General features: G+C 36.0%; 1 protein-coding gene across 1 annotated transcript; it reads left to right on the top strand.

The window, feature by feature from the left end:
* The first annotated feature begins 5874 nt into the window (after positions 1 to 5874).
* Positions 5875 to 21228, top strand: DEPDC7 (DEP domain containing 7). Its single transcript, XM_045825219.1, has 9 exons — positions 5875 to 5999; positions 14011 to 14401; positions 16166 to 16293; positions 17086 to 17275; positions 18972 to 19183; positions 19945 to 20087; positions 20276 to 20401; positions 20515 to 20593; positions 20907 to 21228. The coding sequence occupies exons 1-9, from the start codon at positions 5927 to 5929 to the stop codon at positions 21098 to 21100; spliced, it is 1536 nt and encodes a 511-aa protein (XP_045681175.1). The 5' UTR covers positions 5875 to 5926; the 3' UTR covers positions 21101 to 21228.

The raw sequence follows: 21228 nt of genomic DNA on the forward strand, positions 1-21228 counted from the left end.
TTTTTAAGTTTTTTTTATTTATTGGTTTGAGAGAGAGGAAAACATTGGTTTGTTGTTCCACATATTTATGCATTCATTGGTTGCTTCTTGTATGTGCCTTGACCAGGGAAGGAACCTACAACCTTGGTATATTGGGATAACACTCTTAAACAACTGACGCACTTGGCCTGGGCTATTCTTTGTTTTTTATGATTAAAGTATACAAGTATAATTGTACAGAAGTTAACATTAAAAGTATTATGCTTTTAAAAATATGTATTTAGTTTAATTATGGTATTTTTCCCATTACTATTTATCTCTCCATCCCCTCTTCCACCTCTACCCACCCCATTGCCCCCAGCAAACACCAGTATTATGATTTTTTATAAAAATTCAGGCATACCATTACATCAAATATATTATGAATATAGAAAATTATATATGTAGAATGCATTTTTTGCTTGATACTTATTGCATCTGATATATTTTAGTTTTTCAGGCATTCACAAAAATTATTGAGAGCCTATATGAACCCACTTCCGAACTAAGGGCTACAGATATAGCACTAAAAAGACAAAATTCTTGCTGTCTTGGAAATTACATCCTATGAAAAAAACCCTACCAGGTAAAAGGAAACTTTGGGAGGTGTATTTCTCAAAATGTGGTTCTCTGAATTATCAGTGGAACATTTTAAAAATGATTAAGAGTTGCACATTTTACCACAATTTTTAAAAAAGGATGGAGATTTACCAATTTTAAAAAATGATGGAGATTTAAAATTTAAAAAAAAATTTAATGTGGTTCTCTGAATCATCAGTGGAACATGTTAAAAATTATTAAGATTTGTATATTTTACCACAGTTTTAAAAAAGATGGAGATTCTCAGAAGCAGAAAATCAAAAAGTGGTGTGGCAGACAGGAATCTGTATTTTTAAAAAGCAGGTAGTGGTAGAAGCCATTATCAGTAAAAAAAAAAAAAAAAAAGTTTTTTAGAATGTAATTTTTAGAGTATATTTGAAGTCCTCATACACCCAGGGTCTTTGGTAGCCTAAAAGGCCATTGTAAGGATATAAAAGTCTAAATTTTTTCTTTTAAATTATGTGCAGATAGATTCAGACCTGTTGAAATATACTCATTTGAACGGACATTAATCTATACCAAACAATGTAAATTACCTCTAAGAAAAATCTTCTTTTTAAAGGACAGAAGAGGATCATTTCAGTATGATGTATATTTAATCTTTTAAGACTTTGAAATAGTCTAAATTTAAAAAAAAACCCCAAAAATTAAAGAAAGAGAGAAAAAGAAATTATAAAAATTTTCCCCTGTAATAGTCAATCATGTTAAAGGGTCAGCCTCAAGGCTGCCTTATATCAAGGTTTCCTGCTCTGGCTGGTGTGGTTCAGTGGACTGAGTACTGGCCTGCGAACCAAAGGGTCACTGGTTGGATTCCCAGTCAGGGTACATGCCTGGGTTGCAGGCCAGTCCCCAGTAGGGGGGCACTTGAGAGGCAACCACACATTGATATTTCTCTCCCTCTTTTTCTCCCTCCCTTCCTCTCCCTTCCCCTCTGTCTACAAATAAGTAGATAAAATCTTAAAAAAAAAAGGCTCCCTTTGTTTCCCAGATATGTTCATTATGTAATATACTATTGCTCAAAATGTCTTTAATGGAGGACAATCTTGTTGTATTCTATTAAAAATTAAGATTAAAATGGAAGAATCCTGGGAAAGGTAACTTACTAACCAATTCACACAAATTTATCAATTATGTGTTAGATCCTTTCCAGAAAATAAGTTGTAATTTCCTTCTCTTTTCAGTGCCCTCCTCCCCATTTTCCCTATCACTTGGCAGCCCCCTGCTCCCCCCAAAAACAATGAGAATGACTATGAGAGGGATAAATTCCTAAACACAAATAGTCTTACTGTAACAATTTTTGGTAGGGTGAACCTTGGTTAAGATGAGACTGAAATGTAATTAGCCAACATTTGAAGTAGAAATTTAAAAATTATACTTTCAATGTTTTAATAGTGAAAAGATGGCAGATTACCACCTTAATAATACACTTTTTAAAACTCCAAAACATTTTTACTCATCATTGGTTTTTTTCTTTTTTTTTTAATCATTGTTCAAGTAGTTTTCTCCCTTTTACTCCCAATCCAGCCCACCCACCCCACCCTCCCCTCTTCCCTCCCATTACCACCGTCCCCCTAGTTTTTGTCCATATGTCCTTTAAATTTGTTCCTGTAAACCCTACCCATTCTCCCCTGAAATTCCCTCTTCTCTCCCCTCTGGTCACTGTCAGTCTGTCCTCTATTTCAGTGTCTTTGGTTATATTTTGCTTGTTTCTTTGTTTTGTTGTTTAGGTTCCTGTTAAAGGTGAGATCATATGGTATTTGTCTTTCACTGCCTGGCTTGTTTCACTTAGCATAATGCTTTCCAGCTCCATCCAAGCTGTTGCAAAGGGTAGGAGCTCCTTCTTTCTTTCTGCTGCATAGAATTCCATTGTGTAAATGTACCATAGTTTTTTGATCCATTCATTTACTGATGGGCATCTAGGTTGCTTCCAGCACCTAGCTATTATAAATTGTGCTGCTATGAACATTGGGTTGCATGGGTTCTTTTGGATTGGTGTTTTAGTGTTCTTAGGATAAAGTCCCAGCAGTGGAATTGCTGGGTCAAAAGGCAGATCCATTTTTAGTTTTGTGAGGAAGTTCCATACTGTTTTCCATAGTGGTTGTACCAGTCTGCAGTCCCACCAACAGTGCACTAGGGTCCCCTTTTCTCCACAACTTCTCCAACACTTGTTGTTTGTTGCTTTGTTTATGATGGCCATTCTGACTGGTGTGAAGTGGTATCTCACTGTGGTTTTAATTTGCATCTCTCTGATAGCGATATTGAACATTGTTTCATGTGTTTTTGGATTTTCTGTATGTCTTCCTTGGAGAAGTGTCTGTTCAAGTCCTTTGCCCATCTTTTAATTGGATTCCTCGTCTTCTTAGAGTGGAGTCGTGTAAGTTCTTTATATATTTTGGAGATTAAACCCTTGTCTGAGGTATCATTGGCAAATATGTTTTCCCATACAGTTGGTTCTCTTTGAATTTTGATACTGTTTTCTTTAGCTGTGCAGAAGCTTTTTATTTTGATGAGGTCCCATTTGTTTATTCTTTCCTTTATGTCCCTTGCTCTAGGGGACATGTCAGTAAAAAAGTTTCTGTGTGAAATATCTGAGATTTTCCTACCTACATTCTCCTCTAGGACTTTAATGGTGTCATGTTTTATATTTAAGTCTTTTATCCACCTTGAATTTATTTTTGTATAAGATGGTGCTCTCATCATTGGTTTACATTGCTAGAGAAACCAGAGGTGTTGGGGGTTTTTAGATTTTTTGTTTTGTTTGTTTATAATTTTTTTATTTAGGATTGTGCCAGAACAGATTAGTGAAACAAACTTCCTGTCCTGTTTCCTACCTCTTGACTAGTTTAGACAAGTTTAGATTACGTGAAGTTTTCCCATATGCTAAACATAATACTGACTTGCCACACTTATTTGAGATAATCAATAAAAGTAATTTTGAAGCATTAGAAGTGAAAAAAATCCTGCAAAAATTACCACTTGGGTGCATGCTAGTGGTAGTTTTATAGTACAGAAAAAAAATTAAAAGAAAGAAAAAAGTTTGCAGGCTATGCAGCAATATACTAGATTGATCAGAAAGGGATGGGAGAAATTTTCTTTCATATCATAAACTGACTGTGATACTTGCTGGAGATTAAAATAATGTTTTATGAATTTCTTTTAATAGAGGTTTCTAACCATTCAACTTTAAAAAGTATCATGCTGATATATTTTAAAGCACTGTGTATTTTTAAAAATATTTTATTTACTTATTTTTTAGAGAGAAGGAAAGGGAGAGAGAAAGAGTGGGAGAAAAACATTAATGTGTGGTTGCTTCTCTTGTGCCCCTCTACAAGGGGCCTGGCTCACAACCCAGGCATGTGCCTTGACCCTTTGGTTCACAGGCTGGTGCTCAGTCCATTGAGCCACACCAGCCAGGGCAGCACTGTGTATTTTGATGAAGAAAATCAATACATCTACTTTGTGCCCAACACCACAAATACTGAAAGAAATCTAAAAGGTTAAAGTGTGTTCCCTGCTCTGGACAATTCTCTAATCTTGTTAGATAATCAAGATGAGTGTGTTGAAATAATTAGACAGTACCTAGTTACACAAGGGGAGAGGAGGCTAAATGGTAAGGTACTTGATAAGTTCCATCAGTAGTCACAGAAGAAATCGGGTGACCTAGAAAAGTATGTCCAGTGAAGAAGGTGGGATTTGAATTAGGACTCTGGGGTACACAGAATGTGGTTGGGTAGAAAAAAGGAAATAACAACATTTCAGGTGAGGTAAACAAATATAGCTACCAAAAGTTCTTTGATATAAATTATCAAAATGGCCACTGAAGTTACCAGCCTCTTCAAAGACCCAATGTAGGTGTTTGTCAAGATTTATTTTCAGAAAAAGAATGAGCTTTTGCTCTCCTAGGTAGAGAGGATGGAATTGTGTATTCATGCTGTTATAACATCGGACAGACTAGAGATAACAGGCCTACTGCATCCTGGAAACGGCTCCTAAATTCTATCTCTGAGCAGTAACCAACAGAGAAATTACAAAGGAAATTCCTCTAACGGAAGTGAGTCCGGGTTTTACAACCACCAGGGGGAGACAGCACGTTAAAAAAATGGGGGGCGGGGCCAAGCCCTTAGTCTTCTAGATCTTAGGAAGAGCAATTGCCCAGTAAACTCAGGCCCCTAGGGTCACACCTTTTAAATATGTATTCTCTGAAACAACCACATGTAGAGCTTATTCCAATAAGCTAAGTAAGTAATCAACTCCCACTTAAATACCATTCTAATTTATAATAACCCGATCACACAGGCATTCTCCTTCCAAGACCAAAAGGTTTAAAACAATTGCAAATTTCCCAAATTTCAAAAAGAAAAAAAGGGCAAATATCTGGCAATTAAATTATTGGTCTCTTAGATCACTCATTCTTCCAGAGATCCAGCAATGGACTCCAGGATTCCCTAGTTTCAACTTGCATTAACAGCCCTCCCTCCCCTTTTTACTTGGCTTCATTCTCTTTCCATGGCAAACTCTGTCCCTACCCTTCTCATTGACAGTTACTTTGGAGGCAGCAACAATTACCCTGGCAGCCAGCCTCAAGGCCTGCCAGATGCCCTCCCGATTATGACCTCTAAGCACTGCTCTCCTGGGCCAGATAAAGATTGGTTTGTTCTTTACAGGGAAGGATGTGTGAAAAGCTAGATGCATTTACTACCTTTAGATAATTTTAAGCGCTTATGTTCCAGACCCAACTACTAAAACGCTGAACACGAACAGTTCATGTAATCTTCATAAAAAAAAAAAAAAACAACGTGAAGCGGGTTCTAATACTACCCCCACGTCACAGGTGAGGACCCTGAGGCACAGAGCAGTTAAATGACTAGCCGAGTCGCAGAGCTAATCTCCGATGCGATGTGGTTTGCACTCAGCTAGTCCCAGCCTGCCGGGCACTTTCCCTCGCCTGCCCTCGGACGGTGCTGAGCGGCGGTGGGATGCGGGCCGCGTGGGGACTGGGGTAAACTCACAGGGCTGGACACACCGAAAGACTTTCTACCTGGACATCGCGTATAGAGTGGCCAGCGTTGTCCTTGAGGGCGTGGTCTGCACCTTTTCCTCGTGCGCAGGGCCGCGAATTACTCGCGGTCCCGACAGGCACGTGACCGGGGCTGTGCGGCGCTGGGCTGCCGGGGCTGCTGGGCCAGGCTTCGGTCCCAGGCGTGGCTGGCGGGAGCCCCGCCCCGTCTCGGGCCAGTTAACAGGCGGCCGCCCGCTCCGACTTCACAGCGCAGCGGTCGGAGGAGGTGGTGTCCAGGCGGCTCTGCCCATGGCCACCGTGCGGGAGAAGGCAGCGAGGCTGAACCTCCCCGCTCTCCACAGCCCGGCGCAGAGGCCTCCTGGTAAGATCTGAAGACCCTGTCGGAGAGGGTGGGGTCACCGGGTAGGCTGGCAGGCTGGGGCTACGGTTCTTGCACGGGAGACACTTTCTGGATAAGCAGTATTTCAGTAGATAAAAGTTTTGGACTTTTTTAAAAATAATAATTACATGACATTAGGAAAGACAATGAATTTTGCCACCAGCTTTAATCAATCTTTGGGGGCAGTTTGCTTATCATCTTGGTTTCTTGCCCAAAAATGAAAGGAATAGGATAATCAGTTATAAAACTCCGATTCTAGTGTGTCTATAACTCAGTAAATATAGTTAAGAGATCCAGATAACACTTGGCTTTTTTCCCCCTTTAGATGAGTTACAACTTTTTGCCCTTTCTGCTTCTGCAGTGTGGCGTGTTATAGGAATTGGTTCCCTATCTGACAACAAGCTTTTCATTTGTAAAATGCTGCCAGGTGACAGTGGTCAGTGAATTGACTTAGGTGAGATGGGGGCAGGCCTGGCTTGTGCTGACTTCCAATTAGTAATGCTCCTTTTCATCCTCAAGTGCCAGTGATAAATTGTGATAGAACTACTTTTCATCTGTACTTTTCTAAGAACGATCATAACACTGACCTTATTTTGAACCAAGTTAAAGGATTCAGAGAAGCCCATGATAACTACATTCAGAATTTCTTTTTTTACATTGTGAAATGAAGGGAAATACTTCATTTGAAAATTTAAAATCAAACAATATTGGAAATAGTCATGAGAAACCTTTAGGCTCACTTTCTGACTGAAAGACATTCCCAAGTTTTACATGATTAAAAATATGGCATCCTGTTTTCCCCAATAGATGAAATAACAATTCTAAGCTTTGGGCATTTGTAAACAGGTTCTTAGATGGTGTAAAAGAGAATCATCTACTCAAAATTAAGTAGATGACTCGAGAAGAGTTGAAGTGCTGCTTAGCTGATTTGAACCCAAGGAAAAGACCACTGGTTCTCTGTATACCAGGTGCAATAAAAAGGCAGTAGCCTTTTCTCATTTATTTTGCTTGCTACAGTTGGAACCCTACCTGTTAGCATTTGTTAATCCCTCTTCCACACTTTAGTTGCCTTGTCACAGTCCCAGTGAGCACAGTAATAGGAGCCTCCATTCTTGGTTCCTTGCCATTCCCTTTCTATGTGCTCCGGCAACCAGCTTTGTACTTTTGTTTCTCTACCAGTTAGTAACTCGTCTGAACCATAAAGGGGCTGTAATGACCAGGGGCCTGATTTATGTAGAAATGAGGTCTGTATGTTAACTTTCAGCAAGTACTTCGAAGATACTTGTCTTTTAATACAAACAAATGAGAAAGTGGTATGTTATACTGTTATCCCTCAATACTGTAACTTAATTCTTTGAATTCACCTGGTGTCACTTTTCCAGGGAGCTCAAAGTACTTCCCATATGCTGTCTCATTAATCTGTATGAATTAAAGCAGTGGCCAATGCCTACTTTGGATGATAGGTCTCTTACCATATTTTTACATTGTTCTTATTAGTAGAGATTTAATTTACATACTTTTACAGGCCTGCAGCCTTCTTGTCAGAGGCAATCTCAGTTTTCATTCAGCATGACAATTCTAATACCATATAAGAGGAAAACAAACTTTGGACTTCCAAGCCAATATGCAATAAAAGTGTTGCAATATTGGTATCAGTGTGCAGGAATTTTTATATACTTAGTCACAGCTGCCTAGTTTTAACACTCAAAACACAGTTCTCCAGGTTTATCTATTGTCAGGTTTGGGTTAGTGCCCAACAAATGTGGTCCTTTTCCTTTGTCTTGACAATTCTCTAAGTAATGTTTTAAAATCTCTTTTGAAAAAAATAATCCTTAAATAAAATTCTCATATCTTAAATGATTTAGGATATTTATATTTGTTATTTTCTGATACAGACTTAAATCTTCTGGCATATATCACATCTTGTCTTCACATCTGCTAGTGGTCTTTATTTAATTGAATACTGTTCGAACCTTGACATCAACATCAGGTGGCATGAACAGGTGAGGGGTAAGCTTTTGAGGGCAGAGACTGTCCTCTTAGTTCAGAGAAAGAGGAAGAAAGATACCCTCCCTTTTCTTTTTATTCATTTATTGTATGTGCATGGAAATGTTTTAGAGTATTCTTATATATCTTTTTACTTTTAACCTTTAAAATTTTAGAATAGACTTAGATTTACAAAACAGTCACGAAGTTGGTATATCAAGTTCCCATATGCCCTTCACTCAGTTTCCTTTATTAACATTTGAGATTAGTATAGTACATTTGTCACAGTTAATGAACCAATATTGATACATTTTTATTCACTAAGACCATACTTTACTAAGATAGTCTTGGTTTTTGCCTGTTCTCCTTTTCCTATTCCAGAATTCCATCTAGGATATTACATAACATTGAGTCCACATGTCATCATGTTCTCCTAGATTGTGAGTTTCCCCCTTTGTTTGTAGTTATACAGCTATTAATTGCTGGGTACTGTGCTAGCTTCTTTACTTATATTGTCTCATATGATCCTTCCAGTAACTGAGAGAAGTGGAATTAGCTCTGTTTTGAAACAAAGTTAGGCAGTGTGCCCAAGACTGCATTATTAGTAAATGATGGAGGCAAGAATGGAATCCAGGTTTCTGGGACTCCAAAACCCATGGTCTTATTTTACGCTTTGTATTCACAGAACCTAGCACTGTGTCTGCTGCATTAACACAAGTTTCCATGTGTAAACAGTATTTGATCAACCAAAAGTTTCTGAACTTTGGCACTATTGACATCTGCTTTGTTTGGGGGGCTGGCCCTATGCATTATTGGGTGTTTAGCAATATCCCTGCACCATCAACCTACTGGATGCCAGAAGCACTCCCCTTTGCTCAGCCTGTGGCACCTAAATGTCTCTAGACATTGTCAAATGTCTAGTGGGGAGTAAAACCACCCACTGTGAACTACTGAGTTAACCCTTCTTTAAAATTTTTTAGTAGTTGGCAGTAATCTACAACTAACAAGTATTGAATAACCAACTGTATTATGTAAAGCACTTTATAAGGCAATTAAATAATTTAAATTTCTGTAAGCTATAAGGAAATTTGAAAGAAATAAAGCAGTAGCTCACTGTTCTTCAATTTTTGTGGTAACTGCCAACAATGAGCTATTTGAATTTTTTTTTTTGGAGGGGGCACAGCTTAGTAACTGAAAATGAAAATAAAATTCTTGCATATTCGTTTTTAACATGTTTTAGTAATTCTGTGTATATATTACACTGGGATCTAATTTTATAACATGTACATTGATCTTCTAAGCAGTTAACATAATCTCTCTATTCAAAATGATTATGTAAGTGTTTTAGCCCTTTGAGAGGCTTTCGCAGCAGGACCAGAGTTGATGCTGACTGCACAGATCATGGTTGAGGTTGATTATCCCCTTGTAACTCTTGAGTAAGTGTAATTTCCTGACAAGCCTGTCTTATGACTTGATATTTAGGAAATTACTTCAGTAATAGCTTGATTATTTAGTGTGTATTTTTAGAAGTGAAGATAGTTATTTGTTGCATTACAAATATACATCAGAATTCAATGTTAGAAATTTAACTTTTTCATTATTGGTAACTCTTTGGTAGACTTCAAATACATAAAAGGGCAGGTCTTTGCTTTTTAAAAACAGATACTGTTTTCAAGCAAATAAAGATGAGGCTGTTTGAAAAATGAATGTTAACTGGCTCAGATTTATATAGTGCTTAAAAGCATGCATAGTATGTTATAGATCTAGTTTAAAACAATTTCTGAGTTTCTTGTTAGGTCATTTTCCAAAAAGCTTTTTATCTGGGATGGTCAAATTTTTTTATAAGTTTTTTTTTAAGTGATTCTTTTTTTTAAAGATTTTATTTATTTTTAGAGAGGGAAGGGGGGGGAGAGAGAGAGAGAGAGAGAGAAACATCAATGTGCGGTTGCTGGGGGTCATGGCCTGCAACCCAGGCATGTACCCTGACTGGGAATCGAACCTGCGATGCTTTGGTTCGCAGCCCACGCTCAATCCACTGAGCTACGCCAGCCAGGGCTGGATTGTCAAATTTTTGTATGCTTCATTTCTTACTACATTGTATTTGGTGTTCAATATTCATATCTAAACGGAGAGGTGTAATTTCAGCTTCTAAAATCCTACAATCAGTTTAGACCTGAAACCAGCCTTAACCATAGCATCAGCTCTTGTAGCAGTAAATGAAGAAACCAACCTCTGGAGGTTAAATCTCTTATCAGGGTGATTGCAGCTGGTTTGCAAATTCTTTGATCCTTTGGTCATAACTATTCTCAAACACACTTGACCAACTATAACTAAGGAAGCATCAAGATGTAGAGAGTGATAAATTTTAAAGAATTTTAAGCTCATGCAAGTGATGTTTGAGAACAAGCTGAAGTTTCGATTCTAGTTGCTAGGCTTACAAAGCATTCATTGTATACTTCTGATCTCTTCAACCCTGTTTAGAAATCCCAATAATTCATCTTACTGAACATGGTCTGCTACACCAATATTCATTTCAGCTAGTAGATGGTGATAAATAAGAAGTTTCAAACCAGCATGTGGGGGATCTGTGTTCAACTGGTGAAGTCAGCATGTAAAAAACAGGTTATCCTGGTGTGGGTTTTGGCACATTTACTTGTTAGGTCCAGGGTATATTATGTATTAAAGTATCTGTATGAACATGAACAAGTTTGGGTCTGTGGGTGGTGATGCTTGAGGGGAAATATCCCAGGATTCACCGGTGGGGAATTAATGGTCAGTGAGAACAGAAGGGACCTGAAAGGGCTGAACTGTATCATGCCTGGAGGACTGTGGAAACACTGAATGGCTCACAGGTGCCTACTATCCTGCTCTAACCTGTTCTTTAATCTTTTATACTGTGTTATCCAATTTTCAAAACTTCCTGATTTCCCATATTTAAGCAGCAAGTTAATACGGGGAAATTTATTCTTTACTTCCTAATTCCCATGAGCAGATTAGCCTTTTCCACGTCATTGAGGCTGTGTATCCCTTCCCTCGTACCTACTTCAGTTGTCTTATTGATCTCAAATTAATAAGTGACCCAGCCTTATCTTTTAGAGTTTGTATGCTAACCTACTTGTAGCTCAGCTGACTTATTTGTTTCATCATTAAAATTATCACTAGCCCAGAAGTCTGTTTCACTGGTACTTAAAGGGCAATCTGATTGTTACAAGCTTGAATCTGGCTATTTTCCTTTCCTGTTTTACCCTGTGTACTGTGGACAATACATAGTATAAAATTTATGATATATTGCCTTATTTAAGGAGTATTAACTACCAAGTGTATTTAAAACAGCTCGGTTAAGGGTTCATAAATCTTAAAGTTGTGTATTTTGTTTCTTCTGATCTCATTGGCTCACTTAAAGCTCTTTCACTTAATCCAATTCTTAAGTGAAAGTTAATGCTAAAACTATCTGGTGGCTTGCTTTTTTATAAATTCATTTTATTGGGGTAACATTGGTTGGTGGCCATACATATATATATATATATAGATATATATAGATATATATCTATATATATATATATCTATGAAAGCTAGTTTGTATATATTTACTAACTGTGAAACTGGAAACTTAGTTTAATTCACTAAGCCTTAATTACTTCAAAATAGGATTATTAATAACTATTTCAGAGAAGTTTTTCAGGATTAAATGAGAGAAGGCAGAGCTTGTCATATTGTAAGTACTAAATGTTAGCTATTAACAGTATGATGAAGATATGAAAAAGACTGAAGAACAGATTGAGGTTCATTTGCATCTTCACTATAATCTCTGGTAGTTTAGGAAGTTAAGCATGGTAATGGCTAACACTCCTTTTGTTTAGTCATCGTGGTTGGAAACAGTGCAGCTGTCCCGGGGTTCTCAACACCATGAATGACCTGGACATATTTTGAGAGTCCATCAAATGCCCGATTCTGGCTTAATTCAGTAGAGACTAAATACTGTACCAGTAGTCAATCTAGTTCCACCTTGATTTATCCAGTTGATTGTCTGTAATTTCATTCTTAAAACTGCTCACATGATATTTGGAAAACTGGCATCAGTTTCTTCCATCTTAGTTTATTACTGAATTATGTACCTTGAGTTTTAAAATGGAATTTTTATAATTAAGAACAATCAATGATTACTTTAAAATAATATAATAGTGGGTAGATAGTAAATTACCCATCGGCCTTTGGTATTGGAAATACACAAATAAACAGTAAAGGGCTTTGTGTGTGTGTGTTTGTATGTTAGTAATTTTCATGGTACAGATGTTAAAATTTCTAGTAGCTATAAAATTAAGTGTAATGGTTCACTATGCTCATTATATTACTTGCAACACAAAAGGTGAATTCCAATTGACCCATTTAAAATTTATGACTCTAGTGCATTAAGGGGAGTTTTAATGTCCTTCAGGAACTTATCTTTGTTTTCACCTTACATACTCTGTTTTATCTAAGAAGGCAGAAAGGTAATTTCCAGTAGCTATTTCTTTAATTATAATTCCCTTATTCTTTACTGTTGTAGTGACACATATTATTTTCCATCTTAGATTCCCTTAAGGGAAGTAATAAGTTTTCAACTTCTCTGTCAAAATATCCTAAAAATAAAGGAAGTAATACATTTAACAAAAATGGACTTAAAAAATTAAGAACCACTGAATATTCAGAGGATCACTGAAAAGTATGACACATAAAAAGGCATAGTCTGTGTTTATGTAAAAAGAGAGAGAAAGCAAAGAGCAAGCAAGCCAGCCACCAAGGATGATCAGCTACAGTTCCATCAGCTTACTAAACCAAAGGTCCATTTCCTTTTCTTTCAGTGGTCTCTCCTTCTTTGTAGTTTTGCCAAATATCAGTTTGTTACAATGAGGAAAATATGATAAGAAATCTTTGAAAGCAAGTTTTCTTTCTTTTTTGTTAAGCTAAAACCTTGTTTTATTTCTGTGCTTTTCTTATCTTTGCAATAGGCTGCAATAGGCTCCTGCTGGGCAGAAACCAAACTGTTAGTTTTCCCTGCTTACAATGTACTTAACTCATAAGCCTGCATAGTAGGAAGCTTTAAAGGTATTAGTTTATTCCAACAACTGTGTGTGTGTGTGTATCTATAATTGTACCTGTATCTATTCTATCTGATGGATAAATGCTTTAAAATTAATATAGAACATGGGGGTAGGAATGCAAAGAAAAAATAAATACAATTATATAGAACATGAGCCAAATCTTAGTATTACCTCTTACAATGTCTGGAATTACACTCAACCTCTGTGAATCTGTTTTCTATCTTTCAAAAAGAAGCCTCGTAGAGTCGCTATGAAAATTAGTTCATTTTATGCATAAAATGGCACTAAATAGAGTTCCCTTCACATAATTGGTAACTGCCACAAGATCCTACTTGATCTGTACCCTCCCATCCCTAAAACCCACCTCTACTTTTGTCTGATCTCACTTCCTACTGTTCTCTTCCCTTGGTCTCCCACTCAGGTCATGCTGGCCGGTCTCCTTCCTCTTCTCAAGACCTTTGCTCTTTCTGTTCTCTGTCCTCTCTCCCCGGGTATCTGCACAGCTTGCTTCCTTGGTTTTAAAATGGTGCCCAGAAACTCATCACATTATCAGAGAGGCGTTTCCTGACATCCCATCTATAACGGCATTCTCTTCCTCAACTAGCTTTATTTTTCTCCTTAGCATTGATGTAACACATATGTATTGTCAGTATCTCCCCATAACGTGTAAATCCGTCACAGGGACTGGTTTTTTGGTTTTTTTTTTTTTGCTCACTGCTGTATGCAAGCACATATGTCAGTGTTTAGCATATGGTACAAACTAAATTTTTAAGTGAATTGTTACTAATAATTCAATATTTTAATAACAAGCTGACATCATAATTGCTTCTGATTAGTAACTTTGGAAATTGTCACTTTTTGCTGAAGGATTGCTTGGACCTTATCACCAATGAATAAGGTTACTCTGATGTTTTTTTCCATTCCAGGTTTCAGTGTGGCCCAGAAACCATTTGGAGCCACATATGTATGGAGCAGCATTATAAACACTCTTCGGACACAAGTGGAGGTGAAAAAACGAAGGCACCATTTAAAAAGACACAATGACTGCTTTGTTGGTTCGGAAGCTGTGGACGTCATTTTTTCTCACCTAATTCAGAATAAATATTTTGGTGACGTAGACATTCCTCGGGCCAAAGTGGTAAGAGTATGTCAAGCACTTATGGACTACAAAGTATTTGAAGCAGTTCCAACCAGAGTCTTTAGAAAAGACAAAAAACCTACGTTTGAAGACAGTAGCTGCAGCCTTTATAGATTCACAGCAATACCTAACCAAGACAGTCAGCTGGGCAAAGAGAACGAACTACATCTGCCTTCCAGGTTAGTATATAACGTAAGAGTGTCATGGGGATATTGGCAGGATTTTGTCTACTTTTTAATGAGATGCTAACTGGCTTTATGTTCCTTTTGAATTAGTAAATTAGGCAAAAATCTGGATCTGTGGATATATTTGATAAAGTGGACTTTTATTTATTTGTTTCTGCTAAACATAAAATATAAACAATCAAACTTTTTTCCTGCTTCAAGTTAAAATTATCATGTAAAGGTAGAGAGTTTATGCACAAAGTGGTGTGAGAACACAGAAGGTGAAGGCAGGCAGGTCGGGTATCACTAGACTCTGCAGACTGGCAGATGAGAAGTATAAAAGGCATGTGGGAGCCAGGATACATAGGTTTCATGTGACATATTAAAGAGTTTGTGCTCCATCATACCGTTTTGAGAGGCCACAGAAAGATTTTAAGCACGATGAGATTACATTTTAGAAAGGTCATCGTGGCAGCTGTATGGTCAACTTAAGGGGGACAGGTAGTTCAGAATCTATGGCAACAGTGCAGTCTACTGATGAGGGTGAAGAAGCAGAAGTAGTGGAGATGAGGGCATCATTTGAAGGTAGGCTGTAGCACAGAATTGTAAAACCCAGTGATTGGAATGGATGTAGGTGATGACTATAGAATGACTGAGTTATTTGTTATAAACAAAACTTTTCTTTTATTCTCCTCAGCTAACCTATGTAGAGGTCATTGAAGCTTTTATAATTCAGAGCTGACCCAAAGTCAGAGTTTTGGTATATTGACTTTCAAATATTTTCAAACTCTATATTTATTTAATTTAATTTCTTTTATTGATTGATTTTAGAGGGTGAGATGGAAGAGAGAAAGAGAGAGAGAAGCATCAATTTGTTGTTCCACTTACTTATGCATTCATTGGTTGCTTCTTATATGTGCCCTGACCAGGGATTGAACCCTTAACCTTACTGTATCAGGACAATGCTCTAACCAACTGACCTACCTGGCCAGGGCTAAAACTCTATACTTAAAACATGATAAAATTTTCCACTGTATGTAGGAAGGAAATATGATAAGGTAGGGCATAGTCAACACTTTCCAGATGCAATTCCACATGCTTTATGTGAAAACCTTGCTACCTGACTCATGCATTTAGGAATTTGGAACTTTGGAGATTTCAGAAAGGTATTTTGTACATATATAATACATAATACCCCTAGACTGATCTAGGATAGCATGTAGTAATCAACTTGTTAATATTTTTTTTCAGTAAACAAAATATTCATACTAACTGGTATAAATAAAAGCTATGGTAGTCTCAGGACAGATTTTTGTCATCAAATGAGTTCTGAATATACTAAAGATTTTTCTAAGGTTTCAGAATTAGGGGTAAAGGATGTAGATCTTTGGAAATTATTTGGAAAAAGATTACCACAGTCTACCAAAGAATGTCCCAGAAATATACATACCTGATAAAAACAGTGAGCCTAGCAAAGCTTTTTAAATTTTTAGTATGTTTACTATTTTTATCAAGTATATCTATTTCTGACTAAACTTTATTCATTGAATTACTTGAGTCTAAATTTTCAAAGGAGAATTTAGTGCATGTATATTTAGACTGGATTTAGAAAAAGGTGGGATGTTTTGTATTTTATTCTGTTTTTAGAATATGCTTCTAAAATGGGGTGTGTTTTTGCTCTGAAACACATAAATTTTCCAGAAACTCTTGACTCTTGCATACTGAAATATTTCCATAGGCTTACTAATAAACACTCACTTATGAAATAATTCACTTTAGGTTTACAGATACACTATTTAAATCATCTGACATAAAATCGGCAAGTTTAGAGGATCTCTGGGAAAATCTGAGTTTAAAGCCGGCTAACTCCCCTCATGTAAATCTCTCTGCAACTCTGTCTCCACAAGGTAAGGTAAAGATGGTACAAGTAAGGAACAGAAGGCTAACTTCAAATGAAGTTATTTAAAATGTTTCCATCTTAACCTTTCTAGAATTTAAATATGCAAAGCACAAAGAAAGAGCGCACTGTGTATTAAAGCTGTTTATATTAAGTTTTAACAGAAGTCTATTATCTTTAACAAATAGATCAGTGTTGCAATTCTTGAACACTGACTTTTGTCCTATCAGCTGGCTGAGGTTCAAATCTGAAATGTTTTGCATGCAGATTTTTATTTTAAATATGTTCTCAGATATTTCTTTCCCTGAGATTTTATTAGGTTAAATAAAAAATTGGAAGTTACATTAAAATAGTAACATAAATCTTATGTTCTTCTTTGTCTGTAGGAATGGAATATAGTTTAATGACTGATTTCCACCTTCCCTCCCCCCTCCTAAAGTTGTGGAAACCCTGAGTGGAATAATTTGCAGCCAAGAGTTTCAAACCAGTTTTCAGATTGAATGAATCATTCTTTCTTCCAAAGTCCTTATTAACATGTTATATGACTTGATGGCTTATCTCTGCCATATTGCTTTTTATAGTACAAAAATGAAAAGAATTCCTGTTGTCCAAAGTCTGTTCTCCTACACTTTAAACAAATCTTAAATTGTTTTAAGAAACCACTTCATAAGGTTGACTCTTTGTCTCTCTCTTTTTTTTTTCTACTTGCTACACATTTATTACCTTAGACCTGCCTACACAAATTTGTGGTGAACATTTAGTAACTATTGTTACTTTTCACCCTCTCATTTTTCCTGTGTAGTTGTTAATGAAGTATGGCAAGAAGAAACCATTGGGCGTCTACTACAACTTGTAGACCTTCCACTGCTTGACTCCTTACTCAAACAGCAAGAGGCTGCACCTAAAGTTCCTCTACCTAAGAGGCAGCCTGACTTGGTTAACAACAGTAACTATCTGGATCGAGGGATTCTCAAGGCTTATGGTGACTCTCAGTATGTGGAAATACATATAATAATTCGAGTGTGCTTTAAAATGATCATAGCTAACGGTTTAACATAATCTTTTGAATTTTTCTGTCTGTACAATCAGATATGCATTGTCAGTTGATATTATCAGTATTTGGAAAGTGAAGAACGAAATCACCTTGATAAAATTAGAAAAGGTGATTTATATTCCATTATTTTTCATATTCATTTTTGTTTCACATATAACTTACTTGCACATCAAGTGAACAAAATGATTATTCTCCATCTTCTTATCTTTGTTAAAATGTAGGCCTGTCTGGTCTCTTAGAGATGTCTGGTCTTCAAAGAAACCTGGAAAAAATGAACAGATTTGGCAAATTCTTAGAATCCTTTGACTCCTTTGACCACATATGCTTTTATATGCCTATGGAATACATGTTAAATATGTATTTTTAAATTAACTAATTTTATTAAAGAAATATAATGAAAGTAACTTTCATTCTCACCTCTGTTTACTATTCTCCTGAATATAAATCTTAAGGTTTAAAGGCTTAAATTAAATTCAGGTGATAAGTGAATTATGCTTTTTATTTCCTTAAGGAAGAATGCTATATTCCTTATAATTTTGAAGCTCCTTTCCTAAATAAAATTACTAAAGGTTAAAATCTTATCTTTTTAAGCTTATGTGATTTTTAACTATTTTGTTCAGATAGTGTTCCAGTAGTTAGGAAGATGGAAATGTTAGAAAGGAGTACAACTTACATTTTTAGTACTTCACCAACTCTACATTTCAATGAACTATTAAACAGTTGAATGTCAAAAGCTAGCTTAAAAACCTTATGTGAAAAAGTTAATCCCAACATACTAGTTATTTAACTCTGCATGTATAATAGGAAGCCTATTATTCTATAAGAATTTAAATTACATTTCTTCAATCTAAAGTAATGTGAAAACATTATTACCTTAAATTTTAAATACAGAATCAGAAATTGTGCTAGAAGTAGCATTCAAGATTGTCTAGCTGCATCTTACTATAAATTTGATGAAACTGGTCTCCAGAGAGGTGATGCCCACAATAATGCACCTGGGTGGTAGATTAGTTGTCTTGAGAGTACAGTATATGACTCTTTTCTTAGACTACATATTTTAACAAATTGAATATTAGAAGTTATTTTATATCTTGAAATATAGCATTTTTCTGAAGTTATGCAGCTGGTATTTTATTAGAAATGGTAATAAATATTTAATTATTCTGAAACTCTACCTTATCTTTCTCTATTCTGTCCTAGCCAAAGTGGGAGATGATAGGTCATACACAAAGCTCTGTAGTGAAAAACACTACATTAGAAAAACAGTGGTCTAGAAGTTAGATCTGGGCTCTCGTCTTGCCTGAGACCCTCAGAGCAAGTAACTTAGAGTTTGTCTTCACTGTAAATGTAAAAAATAGAATGTAAATTTTGATGTCCTTTTCTGTTCTATATTGTACTGGATAGCTTGTGTTTTCACTTTTTTTAAATGTAAGAAAAAGATACATAATAAGCCACACCTTTTATCCGTGATATGTGACCTAGCTATATATTAAAAACAGTTATACATATCTTGATCTAAGTGTATAGAAATTTATCCTGGTGGCAAACTTGAAATAGCTAGTAAATTGGGTACTGTATGTGTATCTGTTACTCTTTGCTTTTTAAAATGGTTCTTTCCTCCTCCCCGCTCACAGGGAAGATGAGTGGCTCTCTGCAGCAACTGACTGCTTGGAATACCTTCCAGACCAGATGGTGGTGGACATCAGCAGAAACTTTCCTGAGCAACCAGATAGAATAGACTTAGTTAAAGAACTTCTGTTTAATGCCATTGGCCAATATTACAGTAACAGGGAACCTCTGTTGAATCACTTATGTGATGTTCATAATGGAATTGCAGAACTCTTAGGTAAGTAAGATCTGAATAGATACTAGAATTTGTCTTTTGGGTGAAACAAGAAAAAGTTAATTGCCCTCAAAATTAATCAGAATGTTACAACTTCAAGCTGGGAGTGGATCTGGATTGATTTCATGGAAAGTACGTTTATTCCAAAACTTCTAGGGACCATTTGGAAAAAGACTTCAATAAGCTATAAAGTTGGCTCTAACTTCTGGTGGCCACAGGAGAATGCTGCTCTCATTCACTGGAAGCTTATTAAGCACAGAGCAGCAGTTCTCTTCTTTCTAAAGCAGTACCACCAGTACCACCACCACTCCCCCTCCAGTCTCTTCAGAATTGGCAGACACTCTGCTTTGTCTTTCTACTGATAAACCAGACTCTTCCACATGGTTTATTGAAAACAAATTGGGGGATTTGCAGATCCTTTCTATTTTTCTCAGATAGAATTGGATACATCAATATTGTACAAACAGGGTACCCTTGGAATGTACTGAATAATGAAAAACAGGCTGGGAATTTATGTACAAAGCCAAGAGTTAGATGTAACATCCTAAAATTATTGTATTACAAGGATGTAGGGTATTAGTTGCCAATTTGAAAATACTCTTCCTTGACGGTATTGGTTGTTTATTGTAAATCCTAGTCTTTTTGTTTTACTTTTGAAAGTTGTTTTAAGTTTACTTTTTAGCTTAAGCTTTAATTTGAATATTGTTCCCTTTAATATAGTCATATTTGGTCAAAATTAAAAGTACTTTTTCCTTTGGCTAAAGTGAATGGGAAGACTGAAATAGCATTAGAAGCTACTCAGCTCTTTATAAAGCTTCTGGATTCCCAAAATAGAGAAGAATTTAGAAGGCTACTGTATTTCATGGCTGTTGCAGCACATCATTCTGAATTTAAACTACAGAAAGAAGTAAGTCTTTTGTCTAAATATTAATTGTATTCAGTATCCTTAATACCTATAGGACCCACATGTCAGATTATTCCATCATCAGCATCATGTATGCTGAAATGGATAATAGCTATTAATATTTGATACTGCCTTTTATATTGAATCTCTAAATATTTACCATTGGGCATGTTTTTGTTTTCTTTTTATAGAGTGACAACCGAATGGTTGTGAAAAGGATATTCTCAAAAGCTATTGTTGACAATAAAAATTTATCTAAAGGCAAAACTGACCTTCTGGTACTCTTTTTAATGGATCATCAAAAAGATGTTTTTAAGGTAAAACTATGATAGTTAATCTGAGCTTATGTAACAGATCACTAGATTAAAATGAATTTGAATAATGTCTGATGTCTCTTCTTTCTCTTTCTCTGTCTGATTTTTTTTTTAAGATTCCTGGAACTCTACATAAAATTGTCAGTGTTAAGCTCATGGCCATTCAGAATGGAAGAGATCCAAACAGAGACACAGGTAACCTGAAAAATACTATTTTCATAATCTTCCAAAGATATATTCCTACTGTTTATTTGAAAGTGTTTTGCTAGAAGTAGTTGTACTTTAATTACAACTAAACTTTAAACAATTTCCTCAAACTTAGTAGAGAGCCTCTTTTTGCTCAAAAATTGCTTGACCAGGGTTAGAAATCAGCAGTGCTTAGCATCTTCAGTGCATTTTACAAAATGGGGAACATAAATATAAAGATACTGCTTGATTTTGCTTGATTTTTGTCCTTAAATCTAAAGAATCAATTTATTAACTGCACTTTTTACTTTTAATATTTAAGGATATATTTTTTGCCAGAGAATTGATCAAAGTGATTATTCTGACCATACACAGAAGACAACCAAGGATGAGCTACTGAATTTATTAAAAACTATTGATAAGGATCCAAAATTGCCTGCCAAAGAGAAGAAAAAATTGTTAGGTCAATTTTATAAGTGTCACCCAGACATCTTTATTGAATATTTTGGAGACTGAGTTTCTAATGTCTGTATATAATTTGTGTATTTTAAGCGTTATGTATCCTAAAGATCCAATCACATTTGTAATTTTGAATGTTCTTCTAAATATGAAACTCTACTTAATAAAACTTTTTTTTGGTATAA

This window comes from Phyllostomus hastatus, unplaced genomic scaffold (genome assembly GCF_019186645.2).
Source record: "Phyllostomus hastatus isolate PE091 unplaced genomic scaffold, TTU_PhHast_1.1 phas_scaffold_585, whole genome shotgun sequence".
NCBI classification, from domain to species: domain Eukaryota; kingdom Metazoa; phylum Chordata; class Mammalia; order Chiroptera; family Phyllostomidae; genus Phyllostomus; species Phyllostomus hastatus.